The sequence below is a fragment of the Gavia stellata genome, chromosome 25 (genome assembly GCF_030936135.1).
Source record: "Gavia stellata isolate bGavSte3 chromosome 25, bGavSte3.hap2, whole genome shotgun sequence".
Lineage (NCBI taxonomy): Eukaryota > Metazoa > Chordata > Aves > Gaviiformes > Gaviidae > Gavia > Gavia stellata.
The window spans coordinates 9,575,219-9,595,410 of NC_082618.1; the positions used below are offsets into that span (position 1 = coordinate 9,575,219).

The following is a 20,192-nucleotide window of genomic DNA, read 5'->3' on the forward strand; positions in this document are numbered from 1 at the left end:
TGGCTTGAACGCTACATATTCTATGTAAGCCCTTCACTGAAAAGCTGCAAGAATAACCTGGTTATGCTCTCCTGTAGGTTGGCGATCGCTGTTACGATGAAAAGATGTATGAAGCAGCTAAGCTGTTGTATAACAATGTGTCCAACTTTGGCCGTTTAGCCTCAACTTTAGTTCACCTAGGTGAATACCAGGCAGCTGTGGATGGTGCTCGGAAAGCAAACAGTACTCGGACATGGAAAGAGGTAAACTTACTGATTGCATAAGTTAAGGGACTTCAAAGCTGTAGCTTCTTCAGAAGCTTTGATTATAAGCAATAATGCAATTGTCAATTCCAGGTCTGCTTTGCTTGTGTTGATGGAAAAGAGTTCCGCCTGGCACAGATGTGTGGACTCCATATTGTAGTGCATGCGGATGAGTTGGAAGAGCTAATTAACTATTACCAGGTAATTAAGCTGACTCCTCTTGTACGGTCAAAGTCTAAATTTTCTTGGCAACTCTGTCCAAAACTGGAAGTTTAGAGTCAGATTGGTTCCTAATGTGAAACATCTCTAACTGTCCATCTCTAGGATCGTGGCTACTTTGAAGAGCTGATAACTATGTTGGAAGCAGCACTTGGACTTGAGCGAGCGCATATGGGGATGTTTACAGAGCTAGCAATTCTCTACTCCAAATTCAAGCCACAGAAGATGAGGGAGCACTTGGAGCTGTTCTGGTCCAGAGTCAACATCCCCAAGGTGAAAGCCTGAGGCCTTTAAATTTGAACTTAAAATGCATCTGTCGGTATTGTCTGTATCCTAGCTTTTGCAATAGCGGCTCTTGAGGTTATTAATAGCACTAAAGCCTGAGTACTGGCGGGCACTGACAGCAATATATGTTAACTGGAATTTCTAATATGCCTTTTGCTTAGGTTCTGAGAGCTGCAGAACAAGCCCATCTCTGGGCTGAACTGGTGTTCTTGTATGATAAGTATGAAGAATATGATAATGCCATAATCACAATGATGAATCACCCAACAGACGCTTGGAAAGAAGGCCAGTTCAAAGATATCATCACTAAGGTATTACTTTCCTAGTGAAAAGAGATAAATTTCTTGCTCAGTGCACTTCAGTTCTCTTCCTTCACTAGCAGCCTGTTTAAAATTCAAAGTTCTTGATACTGCCACATAATTTCAAAACAAGTCAACTATAGTAACTAAAGAGGTTTCTAGAGACAAGAATGAGTCTTGGATGGGTCGCTCAGTTGTGCTGGAATATCTAAGGTTATGTCTTTCATTTGGATTCCTCTACAATCAAGCTTCTGCTCTGAATGTGCATCCTTACTCGTCTCTAGGTGGCCAATGTGGAGCTGTATTACAAGGCAGTTCAATTCTATTTGGAATTTAAACCTCTGTTGCTCAATGATCTACTGATGGTGTTGTCCCCTCGGCTTGACCACACTCGTGCTGTCACCTTCTTCACAAAGGTAATTTTCCTACTATCCAGATCAAAGAAAAAAAAAAAGTTGCAGTTGGAATAGCATTTAGCTGTAGTAGCATTTTAAAATGCTTAGCTACTTCACTGCCTCACAGGGAAGATGCTAGGAGACCTCAACAAAAAATTATCTTGACTTAAATTTATCTACCTAATTCCTTGAAGGTTAAACAGCTACCACTGGTTAAGCCTTACCTGCGCTCTGTTCAAAATCACAACAACAAATCGGTGAATGAGTCCCTGAACAACCTCTTCATTATTGAAGAAGACTACCAGGTACGTCTTGTATTGAAACAGTAATATCTGGAACAGATATTGACTTCTGTGTTGTATATGCTTCATAGTAGAAGCAGCTATTCCTGAATTTCAAAGTTCTATTCAAGCTGGCTTCTGTGTCAGTATTAACCTAATATTCTCGGTCTGCGTTTAATGTCTAGAAACACAGGCTTCTCTCTCATTTTCAGTAGTTTTTTAACTGCTTGCTATCAAGTTGAATTCCTTAAGTATATGTTCTTTGACACTTCAAACTGAACTAGTGGTGGCTAGCCAAAGATTAAGTGGACAACCGTTAGTGGCTTTCTGGGAGCTTCTCGGGTCATTCCTGCTGGGGATAGACTGGCTACTTTGTTATGAGTGTGACAGGATCAGCTTTTCTTTAAGGCAAACAGTGGATGCTAAGGAAAGAACTCACAGAAAGGGCAAACAGTTATGATGTCTAGCTATTCTACTGTTTTTGGAGAACAGCTGTCTAGTATTTAGAGGCTCTTAACCTCAACAGTTGCTACTGAAAAATACTAACTGGAATACCTTAAGCTACATGTGTGTCAAACATCAGCTTCTCAAAAAAAAAAAATATCTCGCTGCAGGTCTGGCTAGAATACTTTATCCTCCTAGAAGTAGGAATACGGAACTAAGATGTATGGAAAATGTTTGCATCTTTGTGTAGGCAGCTGTAAATTTGAGGTGTAAGTAACTTTTTTTTCTACTTAACGCAGGCTCTTAGGACTTCTATAGATGCTTATGACAACTTTGACAACATTTCTCTTGCTCAACGTTTGGAGAAACATGAACTAATAGAGTTCCGAAGAATTGCTGCATATCTCTTCAAAGGAAACAATCGCTGGAAACAGAGTGTAGAACTCTGTAAGAAAGACAGACTGTATAAGGTAAGACCACTACAAAGGTCTGGTTTGGCATACCTGGCTTGTTTGGAGACCTGTGACTTTCTAGTAAAGCTCCATCTTTTCGGATGCCAGTAGGTGGTGCCTGTTGCTAATCTGGCAAATCTCGCTTTGGAGTGGCAGTAGATGGACAGATTTCTTGGAAACAAGTCGTAGACTGCCTCCTCTCTGCTAATGTCAGTAATAGGTTGCAGCTTAGTTAAATACTACATCCATGTCAGTGATTGTACTATGGCACCTGAGGCTAAACAGACTCTCTCCTGTTGTAGGATGCGATGCAGTATGCTTCAGAATCCAAAGATACTGAGTTGGCAGAAGAGTTGTTGCAGTGGTTCTTGCAGGAGAACAAGAGAGAATGCTTTGGTGCTTGTCTCTTCACCTGCTACGATCTCCTGAGGCCAGATGTTGTCTTGGAAACGGCGTGGAGGCACAACATCATGGACTTTGCCATGCCATACTTTATTCAGGTCATGAAGGAATACTTGACCAAGGTAAGAGCAGGTGCTTCTCCAGCACTGAAAGCTTGTTAGTCACTGTGATGTATGCCTTGAGACTGTCTGCTTGCTACTAACATTGATATGGGCTTTGTCAAATGTCTGTCTGTCCATGTCCACACTTATTTTTCAGTCCATCTGGGGAGAGACTTCGCCCTCTAAGAGACTGAAACACTTGCAGACTCCACCCTATCTACCAATTACAGAACCTACATCAGTAGTATTTGCCTGACCATGGGCAGTGTCTTAAAGTAGTTCCAGGATTCAGGCTTTTCATATGCCGGGTCAGTCAGGAATCCCGGCTGGGATCAAGCTATAACTAAATTCTAGACTGTATACTAAAAAAGCTTTATAGCTAGATCTTGAGTTAACTTGGTCTGCTGTGCATTTAACCTAAAATGTGGCTGATACTTAATGGCACTAATTATGACTCAGCTTTTGTTTGAAGTGACTTAAGATGGGGAAAGTACTTGGTAATGCTCTGACAGATTTGAACCAGATTTGAGTTAAATACCAACTGTCACTAGGCAAGATTTGCCCAGCTGAAGCTTTTAGAGTATCTCCCAGTGAACTGGTGTAAAATCCTTAATGATTAAGATTTCTTCTGTGAGAAGTAAAAGCTTAACTCAATGCTTGAGTCAATGAAAACTAGAGTGCCTGTTTGTCTAGAAGATTTGCCTGGCTGTTACTTCTAAAGGCAGGACTACTCTGTAGTCCTATAGCAGTTTACTACCCTTAAACGCTGTATTTTGGGGGAGGTGGGGAGCTATCTAAGCAATAGCATTGCTTGTCAGATATGCCTGATGTACCAAGCTAATACTAGGCCTCTCTTGAGAGTAGTAGTCTTGGAGCAGGATTCTTAAAGATTAAAATTTCATGATCTGCTAAAGAATGAGGATATAACTGTAGCGTAGCTAATGAAATCAATGCAGTAAGATCTAGCAATAAGCAGAGCTGCCTTTCTAAAGCAGATACTTCTGGTGTATCTTTGTTTTTACTCGCCTGTACCTTAATTATTTCTTCCCTGACGCTTTTGTTTCTACCTTTTATATGCTAAATATGGAATTTGATTTTTCTAAGCTGCACCTTCTGAATTCCTTTGCAGGTTGATGCAATAAAGGAAAAGGTGAAAGTTGATTCTTGTTTTCCATCTTTAAGTCTGGAGGACTAAGTCTAAGGATTCTGCATGAGTTTTTTTCTTTCCTATGTTTACTACACTGCTGCTACTGCTTTTCCCTCCAAACAAAATATCACTAAAGCATATGCAAATTGTTTAACTGTACAAGTAGCTAGTGCTGTAGGACAAAAGTAGATTCATTTGCTACTAATAAGCTAATAGATCCTCAGGAAGGGCATACAGGTGATCAGTTGGATCACAGTCAACCTGGTATCGAAAGGATACTCAAGTGCTACTATTTGATGGCCAAACTGACTGAAAGAACCTCGTACAATAAGAAATAATGAAGTCTTGGACCACTGTCTCTGAACCATAAAACAATATGGCATTTGCTAGTTTAAGGACTGTGATCCAGTTTCTGATCTCTTGACCGTTACTAATGCGTGCTGACAGTAGGCAGAATAGATACTAGCTGCTTCAGAAGAGACTCTTCCTCATTCAGGTGTCCAGTTCTTATGGTGGTAGTCTAATCCACATGGTGCTCTAGTTCACATAGCAACTTAAAACTTCAGCTGTTAGACAAAGTCTGTGGTTCTCTTCCCTGTAGTAGATTTCTTGTAGTTGTGCAAAAAAGACTGCCTTCCAAGCTCTTCAGCTTCACTAAACTTCTCTTGCTACCTCATTTTAAAAAAAAAAAAAAAAAAAAAAAAACAACAAAGGTAATGCTTATTGATCTTCTGAGGCTACTCCGAGGCTTGCCTTTTGCTATGCAATTTTGCCCTTCTGAAGGGCAATCTCTAAGGTTTGTGTCCATCTGCTCTGTACAAATACCACTCTGATTCTCCTTAGACCAAAAGTCAGCCCTAGTGTGAGTTTTCCATTAATGTGGTTGAGCAAAGGGCGAACAAACTGACAAATGGCTTGAAGATGGACTAAATGCAAACTGCTTCTTGGTGACAAGATGTCTGTAATTACACCACTGGAACTCAAGGCTAACCTGACTAAAATGCATAGTGTAAGGTCCTTCAGCAGCTAGTAAGTGAGGCAGTAAGAAAGCGTGTGTGTGAAAAAAGGTAATTGAACTGCAGTGTTTGCATAAACTACGCATGTGTAGCAGTCATTGCAATTACATCCCACTATTCCTTAAGCTACAAGGCATTGCTGTGGGCTGCGTGTGGTTTTTTGGGGGGAGCCTGTATGGCAGTCATCTTCAGACCTCACTCTTGCTTCAGTACTTTTGCCTCTTTTTCATGCACACATAACACAATAACATTGAATGCATGTTACTTTTCCTCTGCAGCTTATTGCAGTCCCTGTGGAAAAGCCTTTAAAACAATCTTGCTACAAGTGTGTAGGGTACTGAACCCGGTGATGCTTAAGCAAGTGGTGTAAGAACCACCCTGCAGGCTGGTTTCAAACTTGCGCTTGTTATTGTAAATACTTGTTTAGCTCTGAGGTGAGGCATCAAAACTGGGTCAAAAATGCATTAAAAGTCCTGGGCTGGAGGCTTTTCAAGTGTGCCTAAGCCAAATGCCTCTGCTTAGTAGCAAACTCTGCACATTCTCCTTGGATTTGCATCTCTAAACTTGTGCTTCTGTGTTCAGTGTGTTGCTATTTGAGTTAAAAACAGCGCAGTTCTCAGCACGGTGTCTGGAAAGAGTCTCGAAGCATTGGCATACATTCCTGCACACTTTGACAGCAGCAAGCCAGATACTGGTGTGAAGCAACAAAAAGGCTTGCCACGAAAGCCCAGTCAATGAATGAACTCATAAAGCTCAGGACTTATGCCGCTTCCTGGATTTATGCCTCTAACTGAGGTTACAAATTAATAGGTTTATGGAACACATGTTGTAATTCACAACTAGAATGAAGAAAGCCATTAGAGCTGCCTGCAAATATTTGCTAATGTAGCACAGTTAAGCTGAAAACTGTTCAACTCATGGATGTTGGTGTAGCTGAATAAGTAACGCTGACCCTGCGTCAGTACAGGAAACCCGTCTTCAAATTCCTTTATTAAGGACACAAATGAAATGAAAGACTAATCTGGTTTGTGAGTTGTCTTACTGTTTTAAAAAGTAATTGGCATGATTGTCTGACTTTATTCTAAATCTTATCTCCCAGGTAAAATATCAATACCTAATTCTTGTGGTTTTAGTTTCAGGGCCTGCCTTAGAGTGTAGTAATGCTGAATTTCCTTGGATCTGTTTTAGTAACAAGCAATACTTCACTACAGAACCAGTTTCTTCTCTTGCCTTTCTGTAGGGGTGGGCTAACAGCACAATTGCACTTGCTGTGCAGCAGGGTAAAGCTGGCTAGTCTTGTCTTGTTACTGCGTATTAAGCTCGAACAAGTTGAGTATTTGTGGGTTTAGGCTGACTGCCACACAGTTCTAGAGTGGAAAAAAGCAAGTCTTATACACATGCATTCTCTGCATTTGAACTTAAATTGCATGAGTGAATGGGTTTGGAAAGTGAAATCTTGAGGCTCAAGTGACATGTCGGATGCTATTGCAGTCTGCCGTATACAAATACCAACTTTGGATTACTTTGCCTCAATGTTATATTCGGGGAAACTTCTCCAGGTCTGGGCATTATCTTTGCAATTGCTCCAACACCAAAGGTCTCCAAATGACATCGTGCTAAAATCTGAGTTCGTGTCCGAAGGCTGTTGTTTGAAGTAGTTGGAGCAATGCTGACTGAGCTTACTGGTGTCACAGTAGCTCTAGTCCAGTATGGGACCTTTCATACAAAGCTTCAGCCTGGAGTGAGCTTTCAAAGAAGTTCCACAAATCCCTCAATTAGGGATTTTTTTTCAGGAAACGGACAATCTTGACTGCACCAGTACCAACATTGCTACTTGAATTGATCTTAACTTGTAAATGGTCTCCTTTTCTTGATGGGTGTTAACATACCACTAAGGCTTTTCCACTTCTCTGCCATGAATAAGTACCTCTTTTAGAGGAGTTTTTTAATTGTTGGTCTCAATTCCAGGTGGATAAACTGGATGCATCAGAGTCTTTGAGAAAGGAAGAGGAGCAAGCTACGGAAACACAACCTATCGTTTATGGTAATGTTTTAGTTCATATGTTGTCAGTTAACACATTCTGCTTTTAAAACAACACTTCTTGAGTCATGGTTTTTCCCAAGGAAATCCTTGGAAATGGGAGAGTTCTTCATGTGAAATCAAGTCTTAAGGGAATGTGTTCCAAAATACTAGATGAGGTACAACTCTAATGCTGCTGCTAAGATTGGGTATGGACTGCAGGTTTTAAGATTGTCCTAGCTCATACTAGGGAGTTAGTGTTCAACACACAAATGTCTCTGGGGAAGTTGCAGGAATTCTGCCGACTGAACTCTCAGTACCAAGGAATGAAGATGAAACTGTTCTGTCTTCCAGGTCAGCCACAGCTAATGTTGACAGCAGGACCCAGTGTCGCAGTTCCTCCACAAGCACCTTTTGGCTATGGCTACACTGCACCTCCGTACGGGCAACCGCAGCCTGGCTTTGGGTACAGCATGTAAGATGCAGCACAAGTCAGTTTGGAGCTAGCGTATTTTCTTACTGAAACTCCACCGTCCCTCCCCGCTTTAACTCATAACAGGGAAAAGCAAGAGTTCTGCCTCGTGTTCTTGTAACCTTTATTTCATGAAGGACTGTTTTTTCTAGCGCAAACTATTTGAATCACTTATGTTAAATCTTTTTCACATTCCATGTCATTTAGGCTTTACTTTAAAAGGGGAATAGTTTAAACGACTTTGTTCAAGTGGGCTTTTGCAGGACTGCTTATTACCATTAAGTCTATTGTGAAGATTCTGATTTGCACTCTATAGTGTTTAAACTCTAATATTGAATCTTAAGTTCATTGTATGTGAGCAGCTTACAGTATGTACTGTCTATTCTAAATGCATTTAAGTCTCACTGTATATTCGGAGAAAGCTGAAGCGAAGATACTTGTATTTGACCTTGCAAGACTGCTGACAAGAGACAACACTAATCAGCATATCCTACCCTGGTTGGATTGCATAGCTCAAAAAGAACTTAAAATGCGTACAGACAACCTTGCCTGACTTAAAATGAGTAAAAGTTTTTCCTTAACCTATGCAGGTTTTTCCAGTTACGCATATAGAAAATGCTAGTGTCTTTTTGCTCACTCCATATGTAACAGATGACCTTATGTTGTGCTGTATCCTGTGCTTTTGTGGGACATTCCATTCAGGAACAGAGCACCATGATTCCAATCTGTGTATTTACTAACCCTGCCCTGAGGTTTGTGTATGTTGGATATTGTGGTGTTTTAGATCACTGTTTTGAGTGTACAGAAGAGAGAATTCAAGCATATTGCTGTTCAGTTTTGTTTGTGCAATTTGAAATTACTCAATTTAAAAATAAATTACTGGACTGTGGACATGCTGCATAGTGGTAGCTTCACTTTACTGTCTTCAAAAAGGACCTTCAAACTTGAGCCAAGTATTACAGTGCTAGTAGTATGGGGCATGCAAGTGTGTGCATTCAAGGGGATGAGGGGCCATTACAAGAGCAGCAATGGAGACCATTAGTGGTGTCTTGCACTGAGGGGGCAATACAGGAAAATACATCATGCTTTTTCTATAGAAAGATTACGCCAGAGAGAAGAAAATAGCACTTTTCAATAGCTGGCTGCATTGTGGTCAACTACAGCACATTTGACCAGACGATACGTTAGGATTTGTGGTAGGGTGTGTCAGTTAAATTGAGATCATGTTCTAGGTATGTAAGTTGCCTTAAATATATTTAGCTTCAAATAAAATGGACTTAAATGTTTCTCTATGAATACTGTCATATTTGAGTGTAATGAGTATTACAGCACTGGCCATATTTGTGATAGATGTAGAAGCTTCTGTGTCTTAACCAGGAGCTGTCCTCAGTGTCAGGTTCCAGCTCTGAGGCTGGATCCCCTTCCTGCTTGCTCCTGTGAGCTCCACAGCTACGCTGTGTGATCCTGTCAGCCGAGCACTGCAGCAGTTCCATGGTGGGTGTCCGCAGCTGCGTGGGCTTAACCTGTTGTAAGAGGCTGTAGGTCTTTGTTCAAGAGTGTGGTGGAACAGAATTCTGCAGTGAGTAGTGTCAGTCTTTGAAAAGTATTATGCCTAAGTAAGAAGTGCGGTATAAAAACTTCTCTATTCACTGTGTTTATTGCACTTGCTCACGCTTGCATTTCAACCCCGCTGATGTTCCTTCTGTGTCTGTAAATGTGACAGACAGAGACAAATCCTTCTATTCCCTCTTTTGCAACATATTGCATAGGTACTCAAGGGGAAGACATAGCTGAGAGGCCGTAAAAGAAACGTGCCTGCCAGCACAGTTCTCCAGAAACAGCTTTATTATAAAACTGACTTGGAGGAAGTCCACCTCACTAGAAGTGCAGGAACTTGCCTTTTATAGTGTTAATGCTACAACCAAGCTGCACGGGTAGAATTTACAGGAGCCATGATCGGGATGATCTGAACTTTGTCTAGTAACTTCTATAATGGAGTGCTTCCTTAAACCCAAGAAGACCTGTTAATTCTAAGTAAAACAGGATTTAAGTTAGTCCCTGTAGGACAACCCATTTATATATGTAGGGTAACTCCCTAAACCTTGGCTAAACCATGCCTGCTGACCTGCTTGCAGATTCCTGCAGGTGCAGTAGCTACACAGACACCTCCAGAAAGGAGCATGGCTTACAGCTGCTCCCCGCAACTGTTTACTGGCTCTTAAGGTCTGGGCTGCAAAGCCTGTTTAACTTGGTCAGTCTCATACCAGTTACAAGCTATTGCATCAGTTACTCTATTAGAAACCGTTCATGCAGGAAGCTGGCTACAGCTACCCCCAGCTGTATGGGGCAATTTTTAACTGCTTCAGCAGTTAATCTTTTCTGAATTAAAGAACCTCTTCAGCAAACCCTTCTGTAAGGCAGAGAAGGGGAACCTGTCATTTTCAGCACATGTAGTAAGGCTTCTATTCAGCCAGTAAACCAAAGTGCAGAATCCTCTATCAATTGAACAAGTCTTAAATATAGCGGGTTCTTTCCTATGGGTAGTAGAATTCTGCCAGCGCTACTTTCCTCAATTCCACTGAGCCCAGCATTTTCTTCTGCACTTTAGAACAGACTACGGAAGTGAGAGAAACTCATAAACAGCATTAATACTAAACTTTGCAAATTTATATCTCTTACAAAACCTGTGTTTTTTATTTATACTGTGAGAACATATGGAAAAATCCCAAAACCTGGATTTTATCCTTTCAGTACTGATACACACCCATGCATTCAGATTTCTTTGGTCCCCAGTTTAGTAGAGTTTTAGGTGACCAGAAACTTTATCTATTACATCAGCTGGTCCCGGTCCAATACCAAGGACTGTCCGGGAGCCTGGAGCTATCTGAGTACGACCTGCGTCTTGTATTAAGCTCACAGTCAGTCCGAGGTGTTTAGCGTCAGCCAGGAGCTGGATCAGAGTCTCTTCATCAGGGGCTTTGAGGACCACTTTAGGTTGTCCGCAGTACTCCCACTGTTTCAAGAGTTCGGGATTTCTTCTCTGAACTTGCTTGTAGGCAGAAACAGCAGCATGGGAACACTGTGCCGCTACTTTACCCTTTCCCATCTTCAAGTCATTGCGGACAATCAGCACCATCTTGAACTCCCCGGACTCTCCCATGACGTTCGCTTCGCTCCCCAGGTTGTTCGCAGGCGCAGTCATTCCAGCTCTGGGCTGCCTTAAAAGCCTCCCGCGAATGCCCCATCCCAGGCACACTCCGCATGCAACTCCCGCGATGACGCTGAGGAACCCGGGTTTAGACAGATAATCCATGATGGATTTTGGAGACTGGCTATTAAAGGGGGCGGGAGACAGAATTTATTTGAGCGTTTTTCAGCTTGTGAGAGTGCACCCGGTTATTTGGAGACAACATTTATTAAAAAAAGGACTATTTCATCTTGACGCGTTGGGAAAGGACGTTCAGAGACTTTTCTTGGAGCAATGTCTCCTCCTTTCCCAGCGACAGCTTTTTAAATCGCAAACACGTCACTGGTGACAGGCTTCAACTCAGGAAGCAGAACTAAGGAAAAAAACGCGAATTATATGAAAGTTACACCTAAAACCGGTGGGAGAAACGGTAAAACGGTGGGCGTTTTTCAAGTCAACACCCAAAACTCACTGAAGGGCTACTTCCCGGGGAGGGGAGCGAGGGGCGCAGCGGAGCCGCCTCCAGCTCCCCCGAGGACTGCGGCAGCTCAGGCGGCCACGGCACCGCCGGGCCCCGCGCTGGCAACGCCCGCTGGAAGCGACTGCACCGGGTAAATCTAAACCTGAGGGAAGAAGGAGACAAAAACCGAGGGCGAAACGAACCGTGCCGGGCACCGCCGGGGCGGGGAGGCCCGTGTCCCCGCGGCCCTCCGGGAGGCGCCGGCGGCCGTGAGCGCCGCCCCCCGCCGCCGCTTACCTGCCACGCGCCCACCAGGCCGCTGCCGTCCCGCCGTCGCCCGGAGGTGACGTCACCAGCGCGTGCCAGCGACAGGCGGGAGGGAGGGGCAGGGAGTGAGGCGCGCCGGAAGGGACGCGCACCGGTGGGCGGGAAGGGGCGGACTTGGCTCTGCCCCTACTTCCGGGTTGGCCCAGGCCCAGCGGGAGCTGCCGGCGCGGAGCGTGGTGAGTGGGGCGCTGCGGGCCGGGGCCGGTCGGGGGCTCGGCTCGGCTCGGCTCGGCTCGGCTCGGCTGCCGCAAGGCCTTCCCCGGCGGGCGAGGCTCCGCGCCGCCGTCCCCTCAGCGGCACCTGCCCCGCTCCCCCCATCGCGCCCCCTCAGCGCCGACCTCGGGGCCGCTCCCCTCACGGCCGCCCCGGCCGGGGGATGCGCGCCACCCCCTCCCCCCCGTCTCCATGGTGACAGCGCGAGCCCTGAGGGAGCGCGGGCGGACCGGGCTGCGCTGGTGGCGGGCAGCGAGGCGGGAGGTCCGGCCCCGGGCCGGCGGGGGGAGGCTTTCGGGGGGTCGGGAGAGCCGCCAGCGGGCGGGGTGGGCGGCGTCCCGGGGCACCGCGACCCAGCGACCGCCCAGGCGGTGTTGTGCAAACCTGGGGCCGGGAGGGGTGGCGGGAGAGGCCCGGCGGGGCCGGGAGAGCTGGCGGGGTGCGGGAACTGCGTGTGGGGTAAGCGGGAGGCAACGCCGACTGAGCGTTGCAAGGGTGAGGGAGGTCGGGAGGGGAAGGAGCCGTCCCCAGGCCGCTGGAAGTGCAGGAGGAAGCTCGTCGCCGTCGTTCAGGGCGAGAGCTGTGCTGCTGCTAACTCATCCCCCGTCCCGCTGGAGACCTGCTCTGCTCGGGACGCTTCACGTCACGCTGGACAAAGCCCCGGAAGCTGTAGGATAGAATCGCCCTGCTTTGGCCCGAGGGACGATGCCTGATGACACAGTGAGAAATTCATCCTTCTAGCTGCAAAGAGTCGGATACCGATGGTCTTTGTCTGCTTCTCCAGTAGAAATGTGTTGTGATTTCCCAACTGGGTTGCTAACTGCATCCTCTGCATCGTGCCGCCTATCCTTGTTCCTAGAGACTGTGGCTTGTCTTACGGACTTGAGTGGTTAGGCCAAATCTGTGAAGACTCTTAATGTCTCATATCTGTTGACTGAAGTTAAGCACTTAGATGTGTTTGTCTGGTTTTTAGTTCTCTGGCCAATGTCATCTAGTGATTACAGAAGGTAATAAAAGGAGTAAGAGTCCTGTTTTGGTCCAGTTTTGCTTCTTAGATGTTTGGCAAGTCACATAGGTGACCTGAGGGAAGGGGTAATAAGTTTGTTTGATAGTGGCTGTTTATCTATAAAGTGCTGTGAATCCAGGTTATCCACTTTGAACTGCACATATGACATTTCTTCAGGATTCTCTCCTGTCCTTGTTTTCTCTGCTGTGTGCTTACCAACAAGTGGGTATCCTGGTTTAGTTAACGTTAATAATATGGGTTGAGCACTCTGAGGCGAAGAGAGTGTGATATTACTCTTTTATGCCTTGGAGCATATGAATTATTTCTGAGCAGTGGCTTTTGGTACTGTTTTACTGTGAGGACTTCTGCTCTTCTAAGGCTGTTTCACCCCAGTTCCCACCAGATGGTCGATTGGGGGTTGTCGTGCTTTATACCATCTTATCTTATGATAGTGCATATGAGCTATTCTTAATGCATTAATTTACCTATTGAAATGGGCTTCATTATGTCAGTCCTCTTTCCTTCAATCCATTATTTCTGCAGCATGGGTTGGACTTTTCTTTATTCCTTATTAGTCATAAGTGGCAGTTGTAAAGATTGCTTCCTCCCATGTTTTCAGAGGAGAGTTTGAAAAAACATGTTTCCAGTTGTGCAATGGGAGGTGAGCACTAATTATTAATTTGAGTTAAGCTCTGTGTCCTACTTAACAGCTGAAATCAATGGTACTTGTAATTTCTGTGGGAAAGGTTAGGAGGAGACTTAGTAGCTTTTGAGTGGGTAGTAGCAATGAGGAAGGTGAGTATACTGGAAGCAAACCTCTTAGCTGAAACGTCTGCAGTATTTCCACCTTAAAGCTTTTTTCCTGTGGTTGTCTTTGAATATCTTTTGACTGTCATAGCTGTTTCTGACTACACCTTGTAAATACCTCTCCTTAGAATGTTCTGTGTAATTAGTGCATATTTTGAGATCTTCTCTTGTTTCTTAACAAGGTTTGGTTTTAAAACAAAAAACTGTTGCTCCTGATGTATGGTAAGAGGAGGCCAGTTTTTCCAGTATAATGGTGATGGGAAACATATTATTATCTGCAGGTTAAAACTTTAACTTCTGTTACTTGCGGAGAAGTGTGAGTTGGATGGACTTTGCTGTTCCATGAGAACAAAGAGCACGGCCTTGAAGCTGTTGCAACACTAAGCGTTTTGTATTCCTGTAGCAGGTTGGAACCATGGTCATGGGGCAGCACCTTGCTGGTTTTGGTGCTGTGCTGACCAGGTGGACCCAGGAGACAGTAAGATGTTAATAGTGAGGCAGGCAGTTGTTCAGTGCATTTCAAACTTGTTGAAAGAATATTCTTCTCTCTTACAAGGCTCAGAATTAGCCTCTGTGATTCACCTTGTACGAGCAGCGTATTCTCATTGAACGGCCAAGGCAGCCATAGTGTAACCTGAATTGGTTGCAGTTAGAGACTGTTAACATCTGTGAAAAGCAGAAGTCGTCATCTAAGGAGTATGTTTCGGCTACCGTTTTCTGTGAGGTTTGTTAGGCACTTCTGTTCATTCCCTTTCGTCTCTGCTGTACCTCCTCTTACAGAAGAAGCACACTGGATTTAATGGCTGGGCGGGTTCAAGCACCTTCTTGTGGGGAAACTGTCTCCCAGCACTTACAAGATAGCATAAAGGCAAAGTTCCTACCAAATCTGCACGTTGCACCAGCTGCTGGAGGAGTCAGAGGTGGCGATTCGTAAGGCTAGGTTTATACTCTTTATTTTTCTAACTCTTCGTTCTTTCCTAGTGAAATTTTAGCAAGCTTTTTTTTGTGCAGAATGTGTTACCATCTTGTGACAATTCCTGTGACCTTTCTTTCCTCTGTGCCTTTTGGAATCATAGGGAGGCTGACGGTGGAGAGCTTGACTGCCACCTTTTGAAGGCAGAATGCAGTCTGAGGGCTGTGAGACAAACATCTTGGCAGATAGTATGTGTGTGGATTTCTGCGTAGCCCTCAGGAACTGAGGATGTGAAAGATACTGTGTCTGTTTAGTCACCTGAATATCAAGTTATGGTCTTTCTTCCAACGTTGTGTGGCCCCTCTTTCCAAAGCCTTCCTCTCTGCTCGTGTCAGTCTTTCCAAGTCATCCGTTTTGCTGAAAGGACTGCTCAGGCATACATGACGTGCCCTCCCCAAGAGGTGCTTTATTGTGGCACGGATCAGTGCTGTGGTAGCACTTGTCACTGAATCCCTGTATGAGAGAGGGCATGAAGTACAGTGTATGATAATGCTGTCTCATTCAAAATCTGGATATAGTTGATCTGGGTGCTTGGGAAACTGAAGTTAGCACAGCAGTAACGCTACGGAGGTCTCCTGTGATCTCAGATCACCCTCTCAGCAGTGTATTTCACCCTCTCTGATAACCTTGAAGTGGTTTTCTCAGCAGCTGGTTGAGCATTGTCCCAGTCAGCAGAGGAGCAGTCTCATTCTGTAAGCTGTGATCTGCACCCCAGGCTTGCTGCCTCCTGCCAGCGTAAGGAGTGCAGAACTGATCTGTGATCTGCATTGTAGCATGAGGTGCTACACTGATGGTGTTCATGTTCCCAGTTATTTCAATTTGCTTTCTTTTGTTTAAATCTTTTTTTTTTTTGGAAGCTTCAGCAGAAGATCGCTGCGAAGACCTGAACAACCCGAATTTTGTCTTTCCTACCATCTTCCATGCCTTTTCATCTATATATTGTGTAATGACTCTACTGTATTATTATAGCACCTGATTCTACTGCTGGATCTACACAGACAGCCATCAATATTCATGTTTCACCTGAGAAAGCCCGACAGGGAGAACAGTTTAATATATGTGGCCTTAACGGCAGGGACAGAACTTTTAATAATCTCCAGAAGAAAACGGGCAGCATCCCTGAAACTCGTGTTACAACAATGCTAAATCATTCTTTCCTAAAAGATGTCCCAAAGTCTTTTTGGAAAAGCAGAAATTTTAACTCTAAATTGTAAGAGGACTTTTTTTGAAACGCTATTTGGCTAGGAATTGGAAAATAGGTCTGGTGTACAGGGGCATAACCCACAAAATGGAAACCTGTGGTCTTTAACTGAATTACTTTTCCTTTGAGGGATTAAACTATTTCAGTTAGAAAAACATTTTTAGTATGGGAGTAAATGCACTCATATCAAAGTAACCCATTATAGCTAAATCTATGGAGATTTTGAACATCTTTCAGATGTGTCCTAATTTATTTTAATTGAATGCTTCCCATGAGTGTTAAAGGACTGGAAAAAAATCAAGCAGTTACTTTTCTATTTTATTGTCGTCTTTAGGAAAGTTATTAACCTTCAAGTTAGGGACTGTGTCAGTTTTGTATCACATGATGAACAGTGTTATCTTACTCTGTAGGGACAGAAGGTTTGGAAGAGCAGTTGCTTTGGTCTTGAATGTCTACAGAGCCGAGGACGTAGTTGTCTGTTCCACTGGCTTCAAAAACAGAAGAAGTAGTGAAGAGTGACATAGTTACACGGAGCTGGAAGGGTATGTAATGTTTCACTTCAAGACTGATCTCACCCTTTACCTAAATGTGTTCATGTGCCAGGCAGTCTGCCTTTTGAGGGAAAGTGCTCTCCAAACTGTTACTTTGCCAAGAAACCGTTAACTTATTCTCTGTGTAATTTGTTGCCTATGTAGAGCATTTGATGATGGAAACAAAACCGTATGACAGATGTGTAACGCTCTGTAGTTTAGTGCGATTACTTACCCACCTGTGAAAGTCTGGTTTTTAATCTTTTGTTCTCTTTATTGTAACTGAAGAACAGGGATGTAGATAAAGCAAAAGGAATAGTTATCAGAAAAGTTGAGAAGAAAGAAGGAGCAGGATACCGGCAGGATTGGATCATGTGGGTTAAAATGCAAGAAACAGCAAAAGACTAAAAATGACGTGTGGCTGAGGTGGCTGGGAGAAAACATCAGCAAAATGGTGTAAGCTATAAATCTAGTTCTAGCAGCTGTGTGACGAGTAACTTTGATGGAGATGAGAGTCAGGGTTCCAGGGTCTCTTTAAGTAAGAAGTGCTAAGAATTAGTGATTCAAACAATGTCTGGGAAAGCAGTGATATCGTTAAAATAGTTTAACAGCTTCCTTGTTGTTCCAGCATGTTGGAAAGGAGTCTTCCAAAATCCCCATTCTGCTCCTCCAAGTGAGAGTGCAAGCACCCAACTGCCTTGTCTTAAACTGCTTCCTTTTACATCAGTGCACCCAACACTTGGGTGCTTCAGCAGCCTCCCCAGAGCTTCAGAAAGAAGAGACTTCTGTCCTTTTCTCTGATTACGGACTGCAGAGATTGCAGTGCCCAATTTTGTTATGTTCTCATGCTTTAATAGCTTGTTATGCTTTGTCTCACTTATGCTGTGAAGTGCCAGTCACAGTTGCCATAAGCCCTTTTTGTTGACCAATTTACATTTTTACTAGCAATAATTGTCTTTTTATACTTAATGTTATGGATTGCACTAAAGCTGAATAGTGTATTGTGGGCTATTTGTTCAGCCCTACAAAGAAGTTCTTGTGTGAGCGGAGCTCTAACAAATGACCTAAGCAACTCTGATACAAAAACTGTTCAAAGTTGTTTTTCTCACTCTTTTAAATAGTTTATTTTTATGTTTGCTGGTAACTGCTCAATGTATTAGGCAAATTTATTTTTAGGGATGGACTCTCTGTTTTTTTTCAGCATTCCTAAGAATTGAAGTTCTGTTCAGCAGATGGAATTTAATTTCCTCTGGTGAGCTATCATGGATTTGGTGTGGACTTGAGAAAGTGGACTTAGTTAATGAAGGGTAACTCCATTTTGGGTCAGTCTCCCACTCTGATTAATCTCCATGGGGAGACATTAGTGCAGGACTAGTGATTCTAATAGGCGTCAAACAGAGCAACAGATCAGAAAGCTGAGCGTTCTGGATACATATCTTCCAGTTCCTTGTGCTAAGATGCTTTAAGTATAATTAGACTTCGGTAAACCAATGAGTTTTTTCTGAAACCAGTAAGGATTTGGTTTCTGAACTGCAGTCCATTCAGACTTGCTATGTGATAGGTATCAAATCTCCTAGTCAACTGTATTCTTAAATACAAGTTTTTAGAGCTTTTCTGCAGAATTTTTGAACTTTAAGACCTTCTTGACAGCATTTGCCCCACAGAAGTGTGCAAGGGGATTATTTATCTGCTTTGCTGTAAACATTGACTTGTGTACTTGAGGTAGCGTTATGCAAAGCTAATCCCAGATTAGTGCCTTTCCAAGCAGGCAGGGTAAAACTGGCTCTGTTAGTTGAGCTTGTGAAAGCTGTAATATGTACATAACAATGCACCTGAGATCCCTAGGGATTGGTGATTTTTATGTGCTAGTAAGATGTTTGATGGATTGCAGTGGAATCCGTTCATGGAGAGGGAGTGTTGTGCACAGCCTAGATTTTAGCAGGCTGGATTTGCATAAGTTAAAAAGATGAATTTCAAAATGAGGAACGTGTGACTTCCACTTAAGGTTGTTTTGTTTTAACGTTTGTTATATTTAAGCCAACAAAATGTGACTGAAGTTCCCTAAAGCAGAACATTTTTTTTAGCAAGGCTGCATGCAGAACGGCTCAGATGGCTTTTGCTTCCTAAGCAGCTTTCTGTGAACATCAGGCTTTCTAACTGTGGATGCCCAATTTAAATATTTCCCCTCTGCACTTTGAGCTTTGTGTGTGATATACATATGTATGTGTGTATATATGCTTATATTGTATATGTATATAAATAAGTTCTTTTTATATATATATATACACACATATATATATAAAAAATATAAGAGCACCACAAGCAAGTGCAATCAGTAGAAACAAAACACTCCACCATCTTCAAGGTCTTACTGTCCTAATGAAATTAGGAGATGGCTAAACATTTGATCCTTGTATCACTGTAGCAACTGGCCAGTTATCCTCAATTAAGTACTGGTGTAACTCCCCTGACTTCCAGAGTGTCAGGCTGCTATAACACTGATCTGAGGAGAGAAGGAGGTTCACATTCCTCTGGGCTTTGACTAGCAGTTCAGAGCAGACCTTTGATTGCAAGTGACTGCAGAATGATGCTGTAGAGCTCTTACTGCAGCAGGTCAGTCTTCTGTTGTCCTTGGCTGACTACGGAGCCCTTCAGCATTTTTCAGAAGCAAACTTTTGCAAGGCTGTTTTATTCATTTTCTTGGTGGCTTGGGTATTCTTGGGGCCCAAGTTTCAATGAATAAGAACTGTAACATGCAAGAGATTAGTTTCTGCTAGCTTGTTTAACTAGACAGATTTCTATTTCTGCGCATTTCATTTCAGGAAGGAGGTGTTGGAGGAAGGACTCCTTCCCAAGACCTTGATGCTTTTGACTATTGGGTGTTAAGTAAAACCCCTTTAATAATCACATTCTAGCTAGCAATTTTATCTGTAATACAAAGTAATGCACCAGGCTTCTACCTGTTTAGAAGAGAATCTGTCTAGAACTGACTTGTGAAATCCTGGAAATATTAAACAAATACAGTATCTGAAATATTTTAACATTTTATTTTAAAAATTGACAAAATTATTGCCATCTGAATCAGAGGGGCGATCTCACTCCTGTTTACTAAACCTGAGTTGCTGCTTGGCTCTTAAGCCTAATATAAATCAAAGGGGAAGTATTTTTTCTGTAAAACTTTAATTTCCTCCACTAGACTGTTTTATGTAACCTGTCATTTTAATATTGCACTACTTTTCTTTCCAACAAAAGCAGCATATCAAAAGCTGTAAATCATGTTTGCTTACAGGGAGAAATGTAATGCAAATAAGATGCTTTAGCTTTGTGGGACTCTTTTTCCAAAATAAAATTCCAGAAACCGTTTTAAGATTCAAGAGAGGATTTTTAAAGCAAGGAGTCTGGCTGGCTACTTTCTTTGTGTTTGGTTGCATAAGAATTGTCAGCTGCTCAGGTTTGGGTTTTTTAAGGAGGGGAAAAAAAAAAAAGAAGCTCTTGCAACATTCTGATTTATGCTGGCTTCCAGTTATTGCACTATTTACTCTCCTGGATAAGGAAAACCACAGCTGTTCTTCTGGAGTTTTTAAGGCTGATCTCACTAAAGAGGGGCTAAACCAGCAGACAGAATGTACACTTTTCAGAAAAGCTTTCCATCAGAGAGCTCTTTTCCATTGAAGAGTTTACCTTCTCTGGTTTAGAGATATTAGACTCTGCAA

At 43.2% G+C, this 20,192-nt stretch overlaps 3 protein-coding genes across 5 annotated transcripts in view; 2 read left to right on the forward strand and 1 right to left on the reverse strand.

The window, feature by feature from the left end:
* CLTC (clathrin heavy chain) overlaps positions 1-8,666 on the forward strand; it is a 33,789-nt gene extending 25,123 nt beyond the window's left edge. For 2 of the 3 annotated variants that reach the window (XM_059829401.1, XM_059829399.1), the window contains 10 exons: positions 78-242; positions 336-443; positions 567-734; positions 908-1,057; positions 1,330-1,461; positions 1,635-1,745; positions 2,465-2,635; positions 2,920-3,141; positions 7,252-7,327; positions 7,658-8,666. In XM_059829401.1, coding sequence (XP_059685384.1) covers positions 78-242; positions 336-443; positions 567-734; positions 908-1,057; positions 1,330-1,461; positions 1,635-1,745; positions 2,465-2,635; positions 2,920-3,141; positions 7,252-7,327; positions 7,658-7,782 — 1,428 coding nt within the window. In that variant the 3' untranslated portion in view covers positions 7,783-8,666. Of the gene's footprint in view, positions 1-77; positions 243-335; positions 444-566; positions 735-907; positions 1,058-1,329; positions 1,462-1,634; positions 1,746-2,464; positions 2,636-2,919; positions 3,142-7,251; positions 7,333-7,657 lie in introns of all 3 variants that reach the window. The other variant, XM_059829400.1, reaches the window with a different exon arrangement.
* A 1,784-nt stretch (positions 8,667-10,450) lies between these two features.
* PTRH2 (peptidyl-tRNA hydrolase 2) lies at positions 10,451-11,335 on the reverse strand. Its single transcript, XM_009813349.2, has one exon. It carries the CDS (start codon positions 11,086-11,088, stop codon positions 10,570-10,572), a length of 519 nt encoding a protein of 172 aa, XP_009811651.2. The 5' UTR covers positions 11,089-11,335; the 3' UTR covers positions 10,451-10,569.
* Positions 11,336-11,912: 577 nt separating this feature from the next.
* VMP1 (vacuole membrane protein 1) overlaps positions 11,913-20,192 on the forward strand; it is a 68,810-nt gene continuing 60,530 nt past the window's right edge. Inside the window, exons 1-2 of the mRNA XM_059829208.1 lie at positions 11,913-11,925; positions 16,360-16,491. The gene's annotated coding sequence lies outside the window, so the exon portion shown is untranslated. The remainder of the gene's footprint in view (positions 11,926-16,359; positions 16,492-20,192) is intronic.